At 36.3% G+C, this 23,807-nt stretch overlaps 1 protein-coding gene across 2 annotated transcripts; it reads right to left on the bottom strand.

The window, feature by feature from the left end:
- Positions 1 to 806: 806 nt before the first annotated feature.
- On the bottom strand, positions 807 to 23,347 carry LOC140148630 (M-phase inducer phosphatase 2-like). Of its 2 annotated transcripts, none has more exons than XM_072170655.1 (13): positions 23,088 to 23,347; positions 21,183 to 21,388; positions 17,914 to 18,026; positions 17,331 to 17,385; positions 14,131 to 14,157; positions 10,719 to 10,857; positions 9,717 to 9,905; positions 8,302 to 8,439; positions 7,213 to 7,578; positions 5,934 to 6,071; positions 5,517 to 5,678; positions 4,294 to 4,539; positions 807 to 3,859 (listed from the first exon to the last, which is right to left on the bottom strand). In XM_072170655.1, the coding sequence occupies exons 2-13, from the start codon at positions 21,386 to 21,388 to the stop codon at positions 3,665 to 3,667; spliced, it is 1,974 nt and encodes a 657-aa protein (XP_072026756.1). In that variant the 5' UTR covers positions 23,088 to 23,347; the 3' UTR covers positions 807 to 3,664. The 2 variants fall into 2 exon arrangements, with proteins under 2 accessions (XP_072026756.1, XP_072026755.1); XM_072170654.1 differs by having other exon boundaries at positions 23,092 to 23,347.
- Between the last annotated feature and the right edge of the window lie 460 nt (positions 23,348 to 23,807).

Raw genomic sequence — 23,807 nt, 5'->3', positions numbered from 1 at the left:
TTCGCGATGCCTCACTATACGCCACTATGGAATACAGCCGACGATATATGTAGATGCGCATATCAAATAGCTGACTGCATTAGACAAAAATACTATAGCTTATGATTATTTTGAATTCCTTGTTCAGTTTTGATTCTTTTCTACAAGGTTTTGGAAAACATGACATACCCTATTCAGTCCAACCTCCTTTATCTGGATCTCTTTCATATAGATCTCTCTGTTATCCTGCTGTGTGACCTCCGTAAAACGGGTTTTTAATGTTTTCACACCTTAATGCTCCGAAGCATTAAGACCATATTTATGTTGCATACAGCACTTACTGGGATGTAGATGGTAGTACACAAATAGTCTCACATACACTGTTTATGCAGCAAACGGCAGTCTCATGTGTATAAATATCACAACGCAGAGGACCATTGGACAATTTAAGAATCTCTGATCCAAGCAACGCTGATCCAAGGTCTGCGACAACTAAAACTGTGGCGCTATGAATCAACAAATGTGGAAATAAGGAACTCTCACATCCCCATTACATACCATCTTACAGTGTTATTACCCAATATTAAGTCAAATGTGCTTGTCCCAAAAATTTACTCAGATTTTTCACTTATCTGGTCAATGCTTGGTCCCATCAATGCCGGCTAAAAGAGGTTGGACTGTAGATCTTTTGTATATATTACTTAAAAGAATATGATCATTACACTGACATATTTCAAACCCATCAAATTCACAAAGCTACTAAATATTCAATATTGAATACACCAATACACACTCAGCTGGACAAACAAAATTAAAGTACAACAAAATAAAGATCATCCTATTTATATTAACTATTCAACAAGCCCAGCATCATGACAAAAATAACATAATTCCACAAATTGTAACCATCTATTTTAAACATGAAATCATAATCAAAAGCTGTACAAAACGAATGAAAAGACAATGATTTTTTGTTTTTGTTGTTTTTTTAAGTTGTTAGCATCACTTTCAATCTAAGACTTCTATACTAGCCACTACAAGGTATTTTGCCTTGCTTCCCTGAACTTCTCAAATGACCGGGTCCTGTCTCACAAAATGTTATATTTATTTATCTTGGTGAAAATATGCAATTTCTTGCCTATACCTGGGGCAAAATTGATATTTTGCAACTATGCAAAATGAGATATTGCCATTAATGACATCTGGTTCGGACATGCTAGTAACTATTCAGGAATCACATTTGCAACTTTGTGATATTGCAGCAAATTGGAGTGATTACAGTGCAACTCTACTAACCTCATCACAAGACTGTCCTACCCCAACCATAGACCCAAATCCTAAACTCTGTAAACGAGGACTGGACTCAAGTGTAGCAAGTTGTACCCAGTTCAGTAATTGTACCAGCAAATCATGGCTAGTTTCTTAGAAACCAATTTACCGCTTTACGCCTGATCGATGAGACACATATCTACAGGTCCACATTTGTGCAAAGAACTGCTGAGGGCAAGAGCTGTAGATTCAGAGCCTAGATATCGACGAGAATCAATTCTTGTTAGATTTGGTTGCGAGAATCAACTTCTCTCATTGTATTATACAGTAAGTGCAGTGACTATGATGGATTTTGATTCTCGCAAACCAAGACGAAATCTAGGCCCTCAGATTGGTCTTCTGGTCTCCTTAAGAAGAGCTTTAGCAGTATACAACACCCATTGGTTAGCAGTAATGGTCATTAATTGTAAACAATTTATCATCAATGCAACTTAGAGGAGCGGTAGAGGAGCAATCACTCCAGCTCCTCTCAATACAAAGACCTTTGTTGTTAACAAAATTATCAGAAAAGCAACAAAATTATCAGAGAGGCAAATCATTTTTAACATTGAAATTCCACCTTGATACAAGTATCATTGCCATAACAACTTTGCTGTTCAACAGATTTTCATAGGAACTTGAAAAGTATGCTTTGCCTAGTTCCTATTACAAATTAAGCATACTCGTAATGCTCACATTGCCTTACTAAGCAAATGACTAGACAACAGCAGATTGCGTAAGCAGCCAATGAAGAGAGCATTTAACTGTGTGTATGCAACGTTCGTAAAAGGAGCACAGCAATAATAAGTTTTAATATTATCTATATCTGTGTTCAAATTTATTTATAACTTACTGTATGGTTCATAATACTTAGCAAAACCTGTTGAAATTAACCAAATCTTACTGACAACATGTTGGCTGATAAAGTGTAAACCATGCAAATCAATCTTTTTCTGATCACATCCCATTGTTCCATCAGAAATCACAACATTTTAACCATTTACATATACCCAAGAGAACTTTTTTTTTTATTCTGACACATATCTTCATTTTCATAAAATTTTGAATAAATTACAACATAGGAATTTCATACTATCAACTTTATTTAATATATTTTTCTCTAAATATTGAGACCAAGCTTCCTTGACACTCCTATGTTCATATTGGGATATTCCAGTTGAAACCCATATGCCCCCTTAGACTGCTGCCCTCAGTCGTCAACCGTCTGGATTGATGACTGAGAAAACTATAATGGAAAAAAAGTAGACGGATTTTGCAACAGGATTCCTGTGGCATAGAGCATCGCAGTTGTGTCCAAATTGACCTTTTGACTGAGTTTGTTGTTTTTAGAACTTCAGAGCGCGATCTTGTCACAGCGGCGCAGTACACGGGCGCCGCTAGTCAGTCGCGCTACCACGCATAACCAAAGTCGCATTGAATATTTTCAGAAGTCCGTCACGATATGGACTGTAAGATAATCAGTCGTCACTCTGAAGCATAACACAGTACATGCAAAGTGTAGACGGCTGATTGGAATTAGTCTAATGCCCCCTATGGAAGGCATGATCTTAATCTCACACACAGGGGGTGTAGATTTCAAATGGAGCTATCCATTCAGGTAACTCCATTTGAAATTCACACTCCCTGTGTGGACGATAAAGGTCATGTCTTCCATATAGGGTGTATGGATTTCAACTGGAATACCCCACTCTCTATGCCTCTGTCTTATAAATTGCACAATGTCAAACAAGAGGCACATTCAAATACTGACAGTAATATAAAATACTGCCTCGTAATTGCAAATTCAATACAAATTGTTGCAATTCACACTTGCATTGTGTGTGACTGAGGTGAATGCTTTATGCCACTGTTCACTTAGTGAACACATATTATCAAGCACTTAAAAATGCTATTATTAATTATATTTATAATAATTTACAAAGATATGCTATCGTGTGTTAAATTTTGACCATGGTAAGCAACATTATTTCGTAATTCTGTATGTTATCAAATTTAAAACCCCTTGACTTGCAGACACATTTTAAACCAAATTCCACCAGAGACGGAAGGACTTGGCCATGTTTGCATTACAATGCAAGGCTCAAGAAGAGCTTCAAGATTGTTCATCTTAACAATGTACTCGGCAAATGCAAATTTTTAGTGCATCTTTGTTTGCGAATTAGAATGGAAAGTACAGCGATTTTGCCGTTTGGATGGCATGTACACAACTTTCATCAGGGAAAAAAATGTATACATTACTTTTGAAATTTTTGGTTGCTTCTGGTTATTTTTTACTTTTTCAGCCATTACATGGTCAAAATTTAATAAACTGCATAACATACCTCAAACCAAACAATCACCTGGATTGCTGATTTGTTCAATTTTGTGATGATGATGAGGGTTGTGAGGATGATGAGGGTTGCGAGGACGATGTGGGTAAAAGTTTGCGACTGTGCAGTTTGAGTCTGCTGCGTTCCCCTCCCCATGACTTTGATTTAGCCTTGAAGTGTTTTAGATCATGCAAATGATTTTCGTGGTCCATTGGCTTGTAAGTTTGTGGCTCGCAGAAGGTCTGCAACAAAAACATGAAAAAAAGAAAGAAAAAAAGGATTAGTTGGCAATGTGTGCTTCAATTAAAGTCTCTAGCAGAAAAGAACTGCTGCACTTGTTCATATTTTGAGAGCGTGCACAAGGAAGTGAGGACCTGATTGGGCGATTCAAACATCTTACAATCATAACAACAAATCGATAATCTGATTGGCCGATTACTTGTCAAATCGTTGGTCAGCACAGGGCGGCGCTCTTGAAGGGAACATAAAACTCCGCGCATGTCGCACATTAACAGGGCACTCGCGTGAATCAGAGCAAAAGACTGCCATACTTTTCTGTAAGCTAGTGTAATCATACAATTCTGCAAAAAAACAAAATGTGGTGGATTTCAAAACAAAGATAAAAGTAGTAGAAAATAAAACTATGTGCCAGTGGGTAATTCCCTTGCCAGCTCACCTTGTCATGTTCGAAAAATGCCTTGTAGCCACCATCCAATATGTACAACTCTGGGTAGTGTAACGACGGATATGCAATGGCATTGAGAGCGCGGTCTGTATTGCGTAGAAAGTTGAGCATGCTAGGTCCACGCTTGGATGAGAACTCACAGTGGAAGACGATGATGCGCCTCTTGTCTAGTGGCTTCATTGGTTGGTTCAGGAAAAATTCTTGAATACTTTCTTTGGTATAGAGATTCAATGCACCCTGTTGAGATGAATATCAAAGAGATGATTGGAACACATAATTTATTTATGTTTACTGAAAAGACTGTCATTTCTAAATGCGGTATTGAATCTACCTCAAACCATAGAAACTGGATCAATTAAAGACTCTCATTAAATTTATGTGAGTGACAACACGATATACTAATATAAATCCCATGTATGTCCTACACTCATTGCGACGCCAGCATATATACATGCGCCATGAGCGTCTTTTTGTTGGAAGATGGTGTTGCTTTAAAGTTCTCGTTATAAAGTATTGTTATAATACAGTTACAATGGGTTTGGGACTTATGATAGGATTGGGAACTTAATTGTTGTGTTTAAAAGTTAAGATACATCATATTTCTTTGTGAAATGGATCCCTGGTCATTTTGAAATACCAGTCTTGTTAATAATAATTACTGATTAATGCTGGTTGAACAATATGATACGTGTTGCAATTACATTAGACACATGTTATAGACCCTATGCAATATGTCGCATGTAAGCAAAGCAATCAGGTAATGTGATTACCTCCCTCATTCACTACCAAAGCTGTGTAGCTTCATGTGACCCTATTATTTTTATGTGAAGGCCGGGGCAACAAAATTGCCAAGTGTGAAAGTTTCCTGCTAGCCAATGCAGTTACTCTCTTCCTCTTTATCTTGCATTGCCCAAATCTAAAGTTTGTTTGGCTTATAAGGCGGAAATTATTCGGCTTATGTTACTGCACGCATCAATAAAGTCCCAACTGACGTTCGCATGAGTTCACACACGCATGCACCAGTCATGCATTACGCAACGCAAGACTAGCGTAAGCACTGTGCCCAACAGCGTGCACGCCATCCTATATCAATGCACGAGCGCATTCCGAGGGAAACTGAGTACCCCAATTTTTGCTCTATGCCTGTATAAAGATGGCGATCGAGTGCCGATTCACCTTTTCTAATTCTGTGGATACATTACATATTTACTTACCTTAATATGGCCACCCTCAAATTCATAGGGATATCTACAGTCAATAATATGAAATTCCTCAACCTCATCTGAAAATTCAGAGTTGATTAATCTGCACACAGTCCCTGGTGTTACACTCTTCAAGCTCCGGTGTTTACCAGCAATTAAAGGAAGACAGTAAGGCTGAAAAGACATGATAAAACAAATTTTGTAAGTAAGAAGTAGCCTTGTTCCATCTACAACATGATGCATAGGATGATTTAGCTGCTCAGATGCTATAGACAGACATATTACACAATATCATTTTAGGAAAGTTCTTCAGCTGGACCACAAACTTGCTTTATGTGAGTCTTATTAGCATTTTATAATTCTGCAAATATGAATGCAAGTAGGAGATATGCTTATGAAACTTTACAGATTAAAAAACAATGATGTTACCTTTGAATGGTCTCCTATTAAATCAGGGCTTCCTAGCTCTTTCATTGGGCTTGATTTCTTTTCCATCACACTAGCTGACAATGATCTGCCTAGTATTGGTCTGGAATCATTGCTTCTGCTTCTACATGGTTTAATTGGCTGTGAAGTAAGTAACAAGACATAGACATGGTTATTTTACCATATAGTGCATTTGCAATCCCTCTTCCCCTGATTATGAAGTATGTTTCAAATTTGCTAGACATTCTGGTATTAAGGATCCAGCCTCAATCCATAGAAATCCACATACCCCCTATAGAAGTATTGGAAGACACTAAAATCTCTCACACAGGGGATGTAGATTTCAATTGATGTTACCCATCATGATAGCCCCATTTGAAATTCACATTTCTTGTGTGGGAGATTAAGTCATGTCTTAAAGAGGGTGTATGGATTTCAACCAGAATAGCCCAATTTTGTCACACATTGCTGGAATCAAAATTGATTCTTACAAGTGTATCCGGCAACAATCACAGGAGATCAACTCCAGTGTGTGTGGGCTTGTAAACACCTATGAAGGACATTCTCAAGTCTAAAACGCACCAAACAGGGACATCTGACGACCGGGGACATTTCTGGTTATAGAGACTTCTTTCCCTGCACCCCATATGGCTAAAAGTGCCCCCAAATGGCATTTATTAAGATGTCCCTGGTTGTCAGGGGATGTAAGACATGTACCAGATTATAGGTTGTAGACAAGTGTCCCACATATGTCCCCAAATCGACACATAGTACAAGAGGCAGGCATGAGATTGATCATACATAAAAAAACCTGAAAAGTTTGAAAAAGCCTGAAAAAGCGTGTGAAATGAGGCTAAAAAGGCCAAAAACGGGCTGAAACTAAAAGAAAGTGCGGAAATTTGGACCACAAGAAAGCAGGAAATCCTGCAAAAGCTGGAAAATTATCATGCCTGAAGAGGGGGTGACTGTGTGTGCAGAATATGCATGCATGATTTTTGCAGAATGTGATGTGATCAAGTAAACGGAGTCACTGGTTGAGCACATCAATCAAACGTCCATCTTTACATTTAGCATTATTGTCCAAATAAATAGCTGACAAACTCCCAAGTACATCAGCTCAGCAATGTGATCTAGTAAAAGATGGTCTGAGCTACCACTCCATTATTTCAGTGATAGATGTCAATTATATATATTGGACAATAATGTCCATGAACTTGTGTTCTGATACCTTGTCGGCTGGTGTACAAAAAGAAGCTGGTGCAATTTCCCCCCAACAACTTACCTCTGGTCTTATCAGCAGACCTTGAGTGGACGGACTGGACACGGCTATACTGCAACTCCTCGGTCGTTTGTTCATTATTGGACTCGGGCAATCCCTGGGGCGATCTGGCCGCTTTAGAAACGAAGTGGTGGCGCTGCGTTTCAAAACTGGCTGACTGGGTACCTTGAAGATTCCTCGTCTGCATTTAGGGCCACCCGGCGTTGCGTTTAATGTATTGCAATCCAAGTCTTTGAGAGCTCCTGATGGAGGGCTGGTGAAGAGGCCTTGAGCTGTCATTTTCTTTGGGGATGGTTCATGAAGGATAGGAGCATCCATCAGTCCCGCAAGATTTCCTGAAAAATGTGCTGAAACCTCTGCATTACATGCCTGTCACATAAAGTGAAATTTAAATAATATTAATGCTCTGTGTACTACCCATAGGCTTCAACATAAGAGTCTTTTCTTAAATTATCAAGAGCTTTATTAAGAACCACTGTTCCAATATTAGGCTTGTTTGTACACATCAAATTCTAAATAGGTTTACAATCACCAAGAGATCACAGTAGCCAACCACAAAGACATGTATCTTTGAGAACATTGATGGTATTGTCATCTGCAAGTAGAAATCAGTCCTGCCATTATGAGCCATTGGGATGGGTATATATTTTTGATAATAATAGTCTTTACAATTCTTAAAAGTAAGGGGTGTGTCTAGATTGATAAAACTAGACAGAAAGAAAAATGTTATTGAGTCAGGTTACTAATTATAATCCTGATAGCTTTGAACAGCTCAAAGAGGACATTTTCTCCTAACCAGTGTTTACTCGAGGCTGTATATCATGATTATGGCCCAGTGAAAATTAGGATTTGGTGCACAAGAATTTGCAATTCTGTTTTACAGTAAGTCAATTTTAGAATTTTTGAGGCAAAATTGGGAAAACTGCTTCATTTGGCACCCCAATTTCCAGAGATAGTAAAACACTGCCCTAACCCTACCAGCAAAAATAAAACTAAAGTCAAAGAAGCTTGACATCTGCAGGTGATCACTGACTCGTTAAATATGGTTTTGACAAAGTGTTTTGTGTATTATGATAGTTACATCAAACTCACATCATTTGAATCTGAATCAAGGATATCAATGAATCCATCATCATCATAGTCAACGTCTTCACTGCTCGTCAAGCGAGAATGTCTCAGGTTCACTGGAGAGTCATCGACTGTTGTTTGTGCTCGCTTCCTTGATTCAAACTGCAAGTATTAAAAATATAGTCGATTATTACTTACAATGTACAAAAACATTTAGTACAAAATGTCTTGCAATAAAACGTCTATCTGGAATTGATGCCAAAATCTATATCAACATGTCCAGCATGAATTCATTGGGTGAGAAAAAAGAAACAATTAGGCAGCACTTGAACATAGCATATAGTCCGCTAATTATTACATGATTAATCAAAATAGATGCTCAAACTTGTATGTACAGTGCGCTATGTCCATGTGATGCTGTGATTGCAAATGAATTGGAAGAAAAAGAGACATTGATGATCTGGACTATGGTACTTAAAAAGAAGTTGATTATTTTATTCTGAATTGACCATTTGGTAAATCCCATAATTCTTTGCGGTTAGACCTGAGATGTCATCATTTGACGTCACACCGACTTGCAATGCCGATAATGATGTTCGCGAAATGATGTGCACATTGGTGTGACGTCAAATGACAACATCTCGGGTCTAACAGCAAGGAATTGTGGGATTTACTGAAAAGATCAATTGAAACCAAATGTTATGGAATAAATTATATATACTGAACATACAAAGCAAATGTGTTAGTGGCTTCATCTACAGTGAGTGTATTCTTAAAACAGTACTATTAGAGGGGAAACGTTGTGACATGGTGGCAGCAAGAAAAAAAACCAGAAATTTGAAAAGGAACGCTGTTGATTGAAAGCTGAAAGAAGACAGAAGAGAGCGCAGAACCATTACAGTGAAAGAAGACAGAAGAAAGAAGAGAATGCGAAACAGTTACTGTGAAAGAATACAGAATGACAAAAAGAAAATGCAGAACCGTTACAGTAAAAGAAGACATTAGAAAGAAGAGAATGCATAACTGTTAGAGTGACAGAAGACAGCAGAGAATGCAGAACTCTTAAAGTGAAGGAAGACAGAAGATAACGCAAAACCATTAGTGAAAGACGACAGAGGAAAGAAGAGAAAGCAAACCGTTTCAGTGAAAGAAGACAGAAGAGAATGCAGAACTGTTACAGTAAAAGACAGATGAAAGAAGAGAACACAGAACTACAATGTATTACAGAAAGAAGAATCTATTGCTAAAAATTCAGATTTCAGGCTCTCTATCTCACTGCAATTTGTCTCACGATGTGCTGATACACTGGGGGTCAATTACTGTCTGTAGTAATTCTGTTTGTAGTTCCAAAATGCTTACGCAATGGAAACAACTACAGCACAGGAAGACAAACAATTATGGGAAATAACATCTTGATTCACAATTATATGTACACTAACCAGTGTGGCAGGTGCCGAGGTAGGCCTTCCCTGATTTCTTATAGATGGAGGTACTGATGATAATGACTGAGATGATGTGCGGCATGAGGTAGCTGTTAAGATGGTTTTGCACCGAGGTGACTTCATGTATATGACACCAGAGTTCTCTTGGTCCATTGTCATGGTTTCAGCATCTTCGACGGTGGGCAGCTAAGATGTTCAACATGGATGAAATCAATGAGTTGGTTATGATTATTGATTAGATATAAAAATACATAAAAAAAATGAAATGAGGACATTGATCATGTAATAGGACGATCAGATGAGATGAAAACCATCTAAATTTACCATGCAATAAAGTAGATTTTTCAATTACTTTTATGGTCTTAAGTTCACGCTGGTGATCGGCAATCGCATAGCAATGGCGCGGTCTCCTCCCCTTCTATGCACCGACGACCAATGGGTCAATCACCTTGTTGTCAAGACCTTTGATCAGCCAATCAGCGTGATTGTTTATCACTTACGTGTTTACGCTTGTGTACGCTCGTCGCACAGCAGAGACCACAGAGGTAATAACAAAATTACTTTAAATCACACTACTTGTGATCAATCAGGACCGAAAACAAAAGTTTTTTTTTATTTACCCGCTCTTCAAAGAAATAACACATCACAATATGCATAACATCTGTGTACAAGCCTGTGTTTGATATAAAATTGGATCAATTGAGCCCATATTTATTGGTCGAGCTATGAGTTTTATTGGACGAGACGAAGTCGAGTCCAATATTTTAAAACTCATAGCGAGACCAATAAATATTGGGCGTAAAACATCCAATTTTGTCATTATTATGTTTTGGATCCAATATTTTCACACACTTGGATCCATCAAAACATAATAATGACACATATCGGATCCTTTAAATGATTGCATTATATATTGGCCAATAGGAGACTACCCGTCATATCAAGTATTGCTTACTAATATTTTTTGTTAGAGTTAACTGTTCGTTGATCAATGTTTACCTGACAGTTTTCTTTTTCCACAGCTGCATCATATAAAGATTGTAGTCTCAACAGATGACCTTCTTCCTTTTCTGCTATACTCTCACGGTGGGTCTTTAGAGAGTACACTGGCATCTTAAGGCTGGTCAGGGAATTTTTCCTGTTGATAATAATCAGAAACTTTAGTACTATAAGATCAGTCATGGTATAAGTAGAATCTAACTGCCCCAGAACCTCCAAGTCATCTGGAATTTACTGGGTTGTACATGTAAGTGACAGTTTAAAACACCACATTTTAAATAGCGAAGTCATTAAAATTTATGTCCACAAGATTCCCGGTTACGTTTTCCAAAAAGAAAATGCTACAAAATTGCAAGTTCAAAGACTCTGGGGTGGTTAGGAATAACAGTAAATACATTTTGGCTGTTATCATAAGGGAAGACTCTAGAACTTTTCAGGGTTCGCAATCGCATTTTGAGTGTATTTTAGTACATGTACAAGTGCAAATATATTGTACAATTTCTTGAGTAGCAAGTGATACACATTTAAACCTATTTTATACACAAGAAAAAACTCCTTGAGATTTTTGTTATTTTTATAACAAAATTGTCCGTAAAAATGTTGCAAATACATAAATGCATCAACCAACAAGAAAAAGGAATGTGTCTGGAAGCACTGCACAGCCGTGTATAATCAAATTAAGCAATTCTTGGCCAAACTGGAACACTGTGAACGCTAGTGGCTCCGCGATAACCCACACGAATATAGCGCGGTACAGAAGAAAGTATACGCGCGCCTTACACTGCGTACACGCTTAGTACACTACATGGACGCAACACGCATGTTCCAGTTTGGCCAAAAATTACTTAATTTGATTATAGTATGCGGTAGTGCATTTACAAATGTATGTACACAATCACACCCTAGCATTTTTCTAATGTTTGCATTGATTAGTTTTCACTAGAGAGTATCTTCTAAAACTTCAAGTTCCTGTTTGGGATTTAGAAATTACATGTGTTCATTTCATTATTGGGTCAGTCCATATGATATCAAGGAGGTCCCCCACCTGACCCCCTCAGATTTGCTTTATATTTTAGTCATATGGTGTACCTGTAAAAATATTAAAAACCTGCAAATTTGAGGTCTGTAGCTCTTACGGATTTTCTGTGGTAGCCATTTAAAGTTGGCGTATGGGGGTCTAAATTTGGACTTAAAAGTTGCCCTTTAAATAAATGTCATCTTTGGGAGTCTGTGACTTCTTTACAAAAAGAGAGAGAGGTCTGAAACCTTGTATACACACTAACTGCATGCCTAATTTGTCAAAAAGTAAAAAAAAAAAAATTTCGGTAATTGTGTGTTGTGTCACGGGGTCATTAAATATGCAAGAAAAAATGTAATGTTTTGTAAACTGGCAAGTTTAGCCCCTAAATTCACATTTTTGTCAGATTAATTATTTTTTGTTGTCACTGATGCTAAATATAGGTTAAATACAATACATATCCAAAAAATTGAGGTCACAACTCATTTACATTTCGAACAGCGCCCTCACGAAGATGAAAAATTTATTGCAAATTCAACATTTTCAGGGGGTCCAAAGTCGATGTGGTCCACCTTCAAAATTTATAAAACATTTTTTTATATGACTACTAGTCTTAAATTACAACTTTGCAAAGTCCCAGTAATTGTCTAGGTTGACTTCATATAAAGCGACAAGCCCAAAGTTGACCATTTTCTTATGATTGCATGTACTGCAAATGTGCGAATTTGGTAGTCTTAAAGTCAAATTGGCCCCTAACATTGAAAATAAAATGGAAATTAAAGTAAATAGGGCCAATAACTACGCATCTAGTCATTTGTTTTCAATATTGTGGCCATTTTGACTTTTAAACCTTCCGAATTGCACCTTTGCAGTACATACAATCATAAGAAAATGGTCAACTTTGGGCTTGTCGTTTTATATGAAGTCAACCTATAAAATTACTGGGATTGAGCAAAGTTGTACTTTAAGACTAGTAGTCATATAAGAGTGATGTTTATGAATTTTGAAGGTTGACCACATTGACTTTGGGCCCTGAAAATGTTGAATTTGCAACTTAAATTTCATCTTTTGCAGGGCGCTGTTGAAATGTAAATAAATTGTCACCTCTATGTCTTATATATGCATTGTATTTGTCCTATATATCGCATCAGTGACAACAAAAACAATTATTCTGACAAAAATGTAAATTTAGGGGGCTAAACTTGCCAGTATACAAAACATTACATTTTTTTTTGCATATTTAATGACCCGTGACACAACGCACAATTACAGACATTTTTTTTTTTTTTACTTTTTGACAAATTGGGCATGCAATTAGTGTGTATACAAGGTTTCAGACCTCTCTCTCTTTTTATTAGGAAGGTACAGGCTCCCAAAGATGAAATTTATTCAAAGGGCAACTTTTTGGTCCAAAGTTATATTCCCCTACTCCCAACTTTAAATGGCTGCCACAGAAAATCTGTATATTGAAAATAAAATGGAAATAAAAGTAAATAGGGCCAATAACTACGCATCTAATCATTTATTTTCAATATTGTGGCCAATTTGACTTTTAAGCCTTCCAAATTCTGCACATTTGCAGTACATGCAATCATAAGAAAATGGTCAACTTTGGGGTTATCGTTTTATATGAAGTCAACCTAGACAATTACTGGGACTTTGCAAAGTTGTAATTTAAGACTAGTAGTCATATAAAAAAATGTTTTATAAATTTTGAAGGTGGACCACATCGACTTTGGACCCCTGAAAATGTTGAATTTGCAATAAATTTCATCTTCGTGAGGGCGCTGTTGAAATGTAAATGAGTTGTAACCTCAATTTTTTGGATATGTATTGTATTTATACTATATTTAGCATAAGAAAAAAACAAAAAATAATTAATCTGACAAAAATGTGAATTTAGGGGCTAAACTTGCCAGTTTACAAAACATTACATTTTTCTTGCATATTTAATGACCCCGTGACACAACGCAGCAATTACCAATTTTTTTTTTTTTTTACTTTTTGACAAATTAGGCATGCAGTTAGTGTGTATACAAGGTTTCAGACCTCTCTCTCTTTTTGTAAAGAAGTCACAGACTCCCAAAGATGACATTTATTTAAAGGGCAACTTTTGAGTCCAAATTTGAACCCCATACGCCAACTTTAAATGGCTACCACAGAAAATCCGTAAGAGCTACAGACCTCAAATTTGCAGGTTTTTAATATTTTTACAGGTACAACATATGACTAAAATATAAAGCAAATCTGAGGGGGTCAGGTGGGGACCTCCTTGATATCATATGGACTGACCCTAGTAATCCCCCCCCCCCCGACTGACTTAAACACCTGGGCCCTAATCTTAATCAGGTACTATAATAATAATTATACTTCACTTATCAGGCAAAAATTTACCTTTGTCTTGAAACGGCATCTTTAAATCTGAAAAATAGCAAGACAAAAGAGTTTTAATAATAACACATTTAAATAAAGAATATAAATTAAATTTTAAATTTTTTCACGAAAATTGTTTACTGCAACATCATTACAAGGAATTTCCAGAAAATATAAGATTTCATTGCTTGAGTACACTGCAGAGATGTCACAGGCTGACCCAAAAAATCCTGAACTTGCGAAGCATACCGAGCGCAGCGAGCGCAGCTCTCGCGCAACACGGCGGGGGTCCGGGGCCGCTTAAGGGCCCCGGTGGGGTGCTGGGCGAAGCCCTGGTAGGGGTCGAGGGCGAAGCCCCAAGCCAGATGGTTTCTGCACATTTAGCACCACAGTAAAGGCCATTTCAGAGGGTAAAAAGAACAGTTCAAAACTCCTAGCTTGTTCTACACTTTTAATGGTCCAGGGCCACTCCAAAAGCGGAAAAAAAAAAAAAAATACAAAAAAAAAAAATAAAAAAAAAAAATAAAAAAAAAAAATAAAAAAATTTTTGTTGAAAATCCGGATTTTTTTTTTTTTTAATCCCCAAAATCCGGAAATCCGGATAAATCCGGAAATGTGACATCTCTGGTACAGGGAGCTCATTTATCCTAACTGTAGATGAATCAGGAAAAAAAAGTACAGCTTTTAAAGGTTGAATTTAATGTTTAGCATTCGTGATTACCTATTGGCATAGTAACACTTGGAGAGGACTCACTTCTGATCACTAAAAATGGTTATTTTTGGGACAATTAGGATATTCTAATTTCAACTATAAGAAAATAAGACTGAAGGCTTCAATTGTTATACATTCATGACAAAGTGACAACCCCATTCAAGCTCATGGTCTGGAAGGTCATTGTCATTAACTTTTTTGTTTCACTCATTACATTTACAATAATTTCCCGCCAAAACCAGTGAGTGGGCAGTGGACCCTTAGGTCATACCTTCCATAGGGGGTGTATGGATATTAACTGCATTAGCCCAATGCTTGATCACTGATAATTACACCATGAATAATTCATATGCCTAACAATTGGAACCATTCAATTATATATTATATAATTTAATCAATTAGGAGCCCATCCTGCATCCTGGTCATCACAGATTTTGGTTTCATTTTCCCGCCAAAACCAGTGAAGTGAATAGGGCTTGATTATTATGTTGATTTGCATAGTGTGATGTCATCAGGTCAGTGCTTCCATGGATTACAAAAATGAATAATCCTAACATTTGGACTGGACAATAGGACTACTACTAACTATGACAATAGCCATGAACGACCAGATGAATAATCAACAATGTTCAATTGAATTCCTTCTGGATTGAAACAGGAAGCTTTCTATAAAATGTCTTCCTTCTAAAAAGGAACAGCAATTATATTTAATATAATGGAATGACTAGATGGACCACACAATTACACTACTACTGTACTGCATGTAGTTCTACTGCTTGAGTGCTTGTTAAAAAAACCTCATTCTTTGTTATCAGATTTTAGATGTCAGTTGTCACAATTTTGTCATGTAATTGCAACTGCAACATTTATACACAGACCTTGGAACTGGTAAATGTTTTCATCAGTTAATTTTCAATAACTGGCAAATTGTTTAGTCCTTGCTAGCTCAATTACTCCCCATTTCAGACAAATACAGCACTATTTTGTTGGATTAAAATATTACCCTGTTTTGCTAAATGCAATCCTAATCCTTAGTTCTTAATAGGCAATGAAAATCACATTTTAATATTTCACCAATTTTTGGAAATATGGGCCAAAAATCATGCATTTTAGGGTGTTTTTTGTATGCTGTGACAATCAAGTCCAAAGACTTGACTACTAGGACTAATTTCAGGTTATACATGCAAATTTTGGAAAACACATTTCTTATTTCTTTTATAACAAATGAACAAAATGAACATAAAATATTAAATTTATGAGTAAACTCATAGCCTATACTACACATTTTGAATGCTTACACTTGTGTGCCAAATCTTTGTGACTGAAATTAATGTGATGCAAAATTACATGTTTTGGCCCATTGCCCTGCCCTGAAATTGCAAACTATTCAAATTAGACTTTTATTGCCAGTTAGAACTTTACAAAGGCATACAAAATTTGATAATTTATCAACTAACAACCAGATAAATTAAAATATAAAAAAAATATAAATTTCATATAATTAAGCATTTTAGCCACAAATGTTGGCTGAATATTCATTATCATTTTGAACTAGAGTATAATCAGGATTCAGCTTAAAATAACGTTCTACATTTTAAATTTAAAAAAGAAAGGGGAAAAAATTATGATTTAGGGAAATTAAAATGATCACAATTGTGTTTTACACAAGTGATTCTTCCTAAATATGGTAAAAATAAAAGACCATCTGTCAAAAAGTAAATAACATTAACATGTTTGTTTTTAAACTGTTTGTTTCCTTGTATTATTGTGTATAATCAGGGCTACTGAAATATTCAGCATGATGTTCTTATGGATTGTGTGGTATAATCAGATCAATGAACCACAGTTTGCTTTACCAGCAGGTGTGGTGGTTACATGCTTTGTCCTCAAACTCTGTTTGAAGAGCTACATCTGTCTTAATTTATTCTCTTATTTTGTTGCCTCTTTTCATTGATCACTGAAATGTTCTTCTTTTGTGGAGCAGAAAAGAATAAATCAATTTTTCTTTCAACCTGGCAAAGAGTTTTTTCAACAAATAAATTCTCTTTTACAAAGGTTCTCTTTTACAACTATTAAAGTGGGATCAAAATGAAATACAGCTATAATCTCCAAATTTTATGTACTTTGAAATGTTGATTGAATTCAGCAGGGACTGTCAGAGAAGAGGTTTATGACATCAATATCGTTATCAAGATGAGATGAATAGTAAACTTGCTTTAAGCCACTTATGAGAGTTTGTAGTACGAAAAGCAATAAGATTTGTTCAGAGAAATACTCAAGAGATAGTATTCCATTATAATATTTCAAGCTGAACGATTTGTTCTGGATGACACACCCACCCCCAACCCCACAAATCCAAAAAGTGCAAAAAAAAGGATGCCATTGTGTAAGCTGACCATCCCTTTCTCATTTTAACTGCCAGTTTTCTTATAAAATTATATTCAGGACATTACTTTTCTTTTCAAATGCAAGATGTATTAAGGATTAACATAAATTTCTGACAACTTACTCGTCTACAACAGAAAATGCTGAGTCTACTGGACTAGGTGAATCCATACAACAACCTGTACATGAGGAACATTAGTTCATGGTTTTAAACACAAAATCTTTGCCTCATCAACTACATCAAGTATTATCATGCACCGTACATTGGAACAAATCTGCTTCAGCACAGACAGAAACCTAAAACCCTCTGCCTAAAACCTAAGGCATCAAAAATGGAGGGCACCAAGATAATTTGCCATCATGATGGTTTAAGATCTGCATAGATTTAATGTTAATTTCACTTTCAGGATTTTAAAGAGGCAAGGTTTTTTTTTCTTTCTAAGACATGTTTGGTCAGCTTGTCAGGTCTCTTCAGAAAATTAGAAAAATGACAACTTTAACCTGTTTTGTAGATTTCCTATGCTTGATGTCACACATGTATGCACAAGAGCTAAAAAAAAGGGCCGAAAAGGACCTTGCAAAAGATTAAAGTACTTTTTATGCTCAGACCTTGGAATGATAACAATTTTTGGAAGGGGCCTAAGATGTTTTGTTTTAAAATAGTAGACTTAAGAGATACATGCATAATATACAAAAAGATGACTTACCTGATTCTGAGGAACATTCTGATGAACTTCTTGAAGTGGTAACAGCTGTTCCTGGTGTATCTCCACCATCCAACCCATCGAACAGAGTTCGTTTCGGAGTATCAACGCTGATGCTGTAAAAGCACAAGTATTCAATGTTGTCTGAAATCATGCTCAATTTGACACAACTACATGAAGTATGCATAATGATAAGACTAGAAATGATTAGTCTCTCAGATATTACTAGGTATTATCTAGAAAAACACTTTGTTCATATAACAACTCTTGACTCTCTCAGCCTGTTAGCATTTTAAAAGTTACCGCTTTGTTAAAATTTGTAGAAAATTACACCTTCATTGATAACCTTTGGTTCACCTGGATACAGGTGAGTGAACAATTACCTATGCTGTGGGCAACAAGCCAACAATATCCACAGGCCATGTATAAACACAGTACAACCTGCTACAAACCCGCATTCCTGACCCCTTTCATAATTTATTCACTGATGCGTAAACATAGTGCGACAGGTGCATCAGGTAGAATTTGAAAATCATGTTTTTAAGCCTTTTTTTACAGTTAAAATCATCTACGTATACATGTAGCTATACAAAACAGAAAATTAGAAATACATTAATAACTTTGTCACACAGAACTGAAAAATCATTGTTTTCTGCATTCGCATTAGTACGGTAATGTGCTCATCTATAAATATTTCACTGTGCCCAGTACATGAAACTGTTTCTAGTGGAAAATGTATGAATGTACATCCCAATTCACATGAAAATATTTTAAATTAAAACTTTCAAATTCAAACCACTAAATTATTTAAAACTTCCTGTTTCATTTCAATTATAAATTCCAACAATTCCTTGAAATCCTGCATCTACATGACACAATGAGGCATAGGCTTACTGAAATACTTCTTTTTTAATTTATTTAATAATTACTAGTATTTAGTAATGGTCATGCGCCATGATTTGTTTTTTAGTAGGGGATGCAAGAAAAAAAGTATTGATTGATAATTGAATACCTGAGTGGAAGAAGGGCACAACTCCATCAAAATTATTTTTGAGATATAAAGAAAATACTTAATATTTGGACAAGTTTTATCTATCTAGAAGACAGAATGTTTTCATCTTCAGGGGTCCTTTAATACATGAACATGTATACAATATAATATTACATACATTCGAAATTATATGATGTTTCCATAGTAACGGTACAGGTCTTAATCTGAGCTGGAGTTGGGCCCTTCTTCCACTAATATACTGCAAGTGCCAGTTCGTAAGCAGATGTGTTATAAATAGCTACAGAAATTTGATTATTATCCATTAATTGTCCAAGTATAGAAGCATGTAATATGTTAGCAAGAAAGTTTATTGTAGTGAAAAGCAGATTTCATGGATGAACACAAAATTCCTCTTTAACCCAATATTTGTGGAAGAAGGGCCCAACTCCATGGAGTTGTTGGGCCTTTCTTCCATGAAAACCATGATTATGTGCACATGGAAGACTATTTAGAGAGTGGATTTTAGCTCATCTTTCACACACAAGGAAGAACAGTCTGCAGGCAATAAAATGCTGGGTCTAACACATTTTGGTAAAAAATTGGAGTTGGGCCCTTCTTCCACTCAGGTATTCAACTGATAAAAATTATGTGCAAAATAATTTTTAAACACTCTGCATCTCAGTTCTAACATCTTTAGGGCAACATATGGCAACTCATTTAGCATGCTCTTTTTGAAAGCGTACAATGTTCTTAGCACATCCAAACCGATTTTAAGAGAGCAAGTTTTTACAGTACTTAGTTAATTTTATGAGAGGAACAACATTTTGTACGGTACTTTTTGAACGAAAAATTTGATTTAAAGCCTATGATATCTGTGGAACCCTGCATCAACTTACAAACTTCCTTTCACATTCAACTTGTCAATTGGTATTGTAGGTTTCTGACAAAGTTGAGATGAATGAGATCTATGGATTACAATCATGTAACACTTTTATTTTTCTAATGTTGAGCATGTAATACACTTTGTCATGGTGCCCTCACTTCAAGATGCATGATTCTATTAATTTTTTTTATATAAAATGGTACAAAATCCCTATAAAATGGTACAAAATCCCTGTTCAAGTCACCAATTACTATTTAAAATCTACATCAAGTCATGTAGTATTTATTGTAAAAAAAGACATGGCAATTATTTTATCTGAATTTCATTATCTTTACAACATCAAACAAATTGATAAAACTTACACATGTAGCCAAACCCTATACAACTTGTATTGGGGCAAATTGCACATGTCTGCAGGTTACAATCAATTGGAATTATAGCAAAACCTTTGAACAGGAAGGATTTATTTACCAAATGGTACAAAGGTCAATATGGTTGCTGATTTTATTGAACTAAGTAAGCATATGTCACATGTAAGATGACATATGAGACAGGTGTGTTACCTTGATGGGATTTGCAATTTGGTGATAACACATTTAAAAGTAGGCCTACCCTTTGTTTCAAACAATCAAATACCCTTCAAACATATTTTTACCTGTTTACAGGACCAATGACCAAAGCCTGTATCTTTCTTGAAATTTTATTCTACCAATTTGGGATGCACTAAACACATCATCTAAGTTTAACCACATTTGTAAAAGACTAGATCTTTACAACACATAAGAACACACAGCAGGCCACAAAATACTTTTTTGATTGCGAGGGCTATTTTTGACAGATTTCATGAAAAATAACCCTCATGTGTGTATTTTGCCATTGACAATTTTTTTCCATGGGGCTAATTTGGGAAAATTGGGGGGGGGGCAATCACCCTTTGCCCCATGTATTGATCCCTGACACAAATCAGTTCATTAGTTCAAAAGAATTTTACCTGTTCAGTAAAGATTTAAAGATTTTACTACTAGTATTAATTAGCATAAAGGTCCAAACATTAAAAATACCACATTTAACAACAAAAACATATATCAATTTATCAAAAGCAAAAAACTACACCAAAGATCTTCATTACGCACATGTACGTACATACAGGACACTTATGAATGCCATTGACAATTCCTATAAAGATCTACATAAAGTTTGTTTGGCTTTATTGGTGAAAAAAATGAGACTCAAAACAACGCACTTGACAAGCGCACAGTTGGCCGCAACACTTTACACTTTGTACACTAGAACCTGCAACAATATTTTTATGTGTTAAGAAAGCAAGAAAGACAGAAGAAACAGACATTAAAAATAAGGAAGAATGATAAAAGGAAAATGAAGAAAAAAGGCACTTACGCTCCCAAAGTGTTGGATAAAACAGTCATGGGTGACTGTTCCCCTGATTCCAAGCAGGGGGAGAAGACATTCTGTTCTCTAACTGCTGCATGGTGATGCTGTGCCTGTAGTGTTGCTATCGTCAAGCTTTGTCTTTTTCTTGCTGGCCACATTTTAGACTGATCTTGTGAATCTAAACTGCATATAGAATCATCAATCTCACTCATCTACAGACAGTGACAGAATACAAAATTACAATGCAAAAATATATGAACACTAAAATCATGACAATCGATAGTATTTGCTGAATTGCTGGGTGTATTTCTGCAATATTGACAAGGGGCAACTCGCAACTTTATACTTGAGAAACACTAGTGCCAACGAATTTGCGTTTTATATTTTGAACAATTCACAATGTATACGATGGCAGAATTAGCAGCATGCATGACGCATAAACCACACATCATGTACATGACATACTACGCTTCAGAGGTGCTTTATAACATCGCAAAAATATGCTCTCGTCAGACTCAGAGGTTTCAGCAAAATGTACATTTTGTAATTCTGGTTCTGGTTGGGTACGATTCAACACTGACTCCTAGTGGAGAAAGACGAATCGGGGTATGGTGTGCGCAAGTTCTGCTAAATTGTGAAGTGGTCTTTTAGCTGAGTTCTTGAATGCTTTTCAGATCTTCGATGTTTGTTTTTTCTTGGGGGAAGTTGGGGTAGATTATTCCAGTCTACATGTATGACGGTTCTTGGGATGAATGAGTATTCGTTTACGTTTACGTCGATACTCAGCAGGATCCTTTCCGGACGTCATGCCAAGGGTGCAGAAATGTTGATCACGTGCAGACTAGACATACAGGTGCAGCCAACAAAAAACTTGAAAATTGAGGGTGCTGGAGTTGAAGACAACTGGAAAACTCAAATGGTGCGATGAACTGGATGAAGTGCGAGTAAAACCAAGCAGCATGATTACAGGCTGGATGAAACTCCTCCCTGAAGACTTCCAGGGTTGGTGCAGTTAGTACCACAACTGGGAGGGAGTTCCATAGGCAAACTGTCCTCGGGAAGAATGAGTTCCCATAGAGCTGAGTGCGGCTGGTGATTTTCTTTAGCTTGCTTGGGTGATAGTTTCTGGTGCTGCTGGTGATCATTGGTGCGAGGTAGTCGGATGCATTGATGGCAACCATGTTGTGTTGAATTTTTTTATTTGTAGCAGTCTTTTGTGGGTTGAAGTTCTATAAACTAAGGGGCTGTGCAATAATTATGAGCCCTGGGGGAGGGTAAAATTGAGGGGGGGCAAGAAATTGTTGGCGAGCCAAGGGGGGGGGGCAAGCGATTTTTGGCAGGCCGAGAGGGGGGGGCAAGCGATTTTTGGCGAGCCGTTTGAAATTTTACCCCGGGGCTAATAATTATTGCACAGCCCCTAAGTGTGAATGTGATCTCCTGGTGGAGAGCTGTACCGGGCGCAGTAGTGTGGTCGTACTGGTATGGAAAAGTAGTTCCAATAATAATGGAAAGGTAACCATAATTCAATGGCTAATTTTCTCTCTGAGAAGTCACATTTCACCGTGACCATGCCATCACGTCGAGTTCTATTACATGTCAACTCTTCAACAACATTTCTGTAACTCATATATCAGAAAGGTGCACATTTGCAATTGGCAAGTTTAAATATTATCAAACTTTTTATTTTCACTTTCAGTTTCACTGTCAGCTTCATGATTTTTGTAAAAAACAAAGTTTATGTTCATTTTTAGCCACGAAAAATATAATTTGATTATCTTGGCCTAAGGCATGAGCTTGGATATATTTTTGGTAGTTTCTTATTACTGACTTTAGAATTATTATAATTAAATTTACACATGAATGGATGTAAACAAAAGGACGCCGGCAAAAATATGACCGGATAGAATTTACCTACCGACCGACGCTGAGAAGTTGATCTTTCAGACGATAAAATGTCCCAAAAATATACACTGCCAGAGCTCAAAACTGGACTCCAAATTCCACAAAATCCGACTTAGGAGTGACTCTTGATATCATAGCATCTGACTTCACTCCTCAATTTGTTGTGGCATTCCATTTAGTCATTTTTTACGATGGTTTTCCGGCGTCCCAGCTATGATTTCGATCGGGATTCCCTTACCGCCTCACGTTTGAACGAAAACAATGCTTCCGTGCGTAAATGCTATGCGCATATCTAGGGTCATAGCATTCAAGCAAGAGGGAGGTTTCACTTATATTATAAGTTAAAAACCTTGTAAAACAGTTTTTCTAGAAATATTTTGATAACTTATTTGAAAAATAATTATTATTAATGTTATAAAAAGTAAATTCTATATCCTAAGATCTTAACTTATTGCAAATATGAAAGGTTTGTTTTTCCTTGTCGCCCAAAAAATAATGAATGAATCATGTGGTGACCTCCAAACTTTACAAGGGATTTTCCGGCAGGAAGTTTATTATTTTCACTGTTGATTTTGTTGTAATTTCGAATAAAATTTGTTAAAGATTATTTGGCAATCTTCAAAAGGGTCTTCTTCTTTATTTTTGTCATGATTTAGTAAAGAACATCTCGCACTAGATTTTATAAAACCAGTCTTCATTGATTGTTGAAAATACAACTCATGAATAATT

The sequence above is a fragment of the Amphiura filiformis genome, chromosome 3 (assembly GCF_039555335.1).
Source record: "Amphiura filiformis chromosome 3, Afil_fr2py, whole genome shotgun sequence".
NCBI lineage: Eukaryota > Metazoa > Echinodermata > Ophiuroidea > Amphilepidida > Amphiuridae > Amphiura > Amphiura filiformis.
The sequence above is the reverse complement of the archived record's forward strand: the minus strand, read 5'-3'. Positions and strand labels throughout refer to the sequence as shown.

Excerpts from the sequence above, each read along its gene's own strand:
- LOC140148630 (XM_072170655.1), bottom strand. The coding sequence starts at position 21,388 with ATGAGTGAGATTGATGATTCTATATGCAGTTTAGATTCACAAGATCAG. Across the intron at positions 10,858-14,130 it reads GATGCCGTTTCAAGACAAAG|GAAAAATTCCCTGACCAGCC; the intron begins GTAAATTTTTGC and ends TATTATCAACAG. Across the intron at positions 5,679-5,933 it reads TAATAGGAGACCATTCAAAG|CCTTACTGTCTTCCTTTAAT; the intron begins GTAACATCATTG and ends ATGTCTTTTCAG.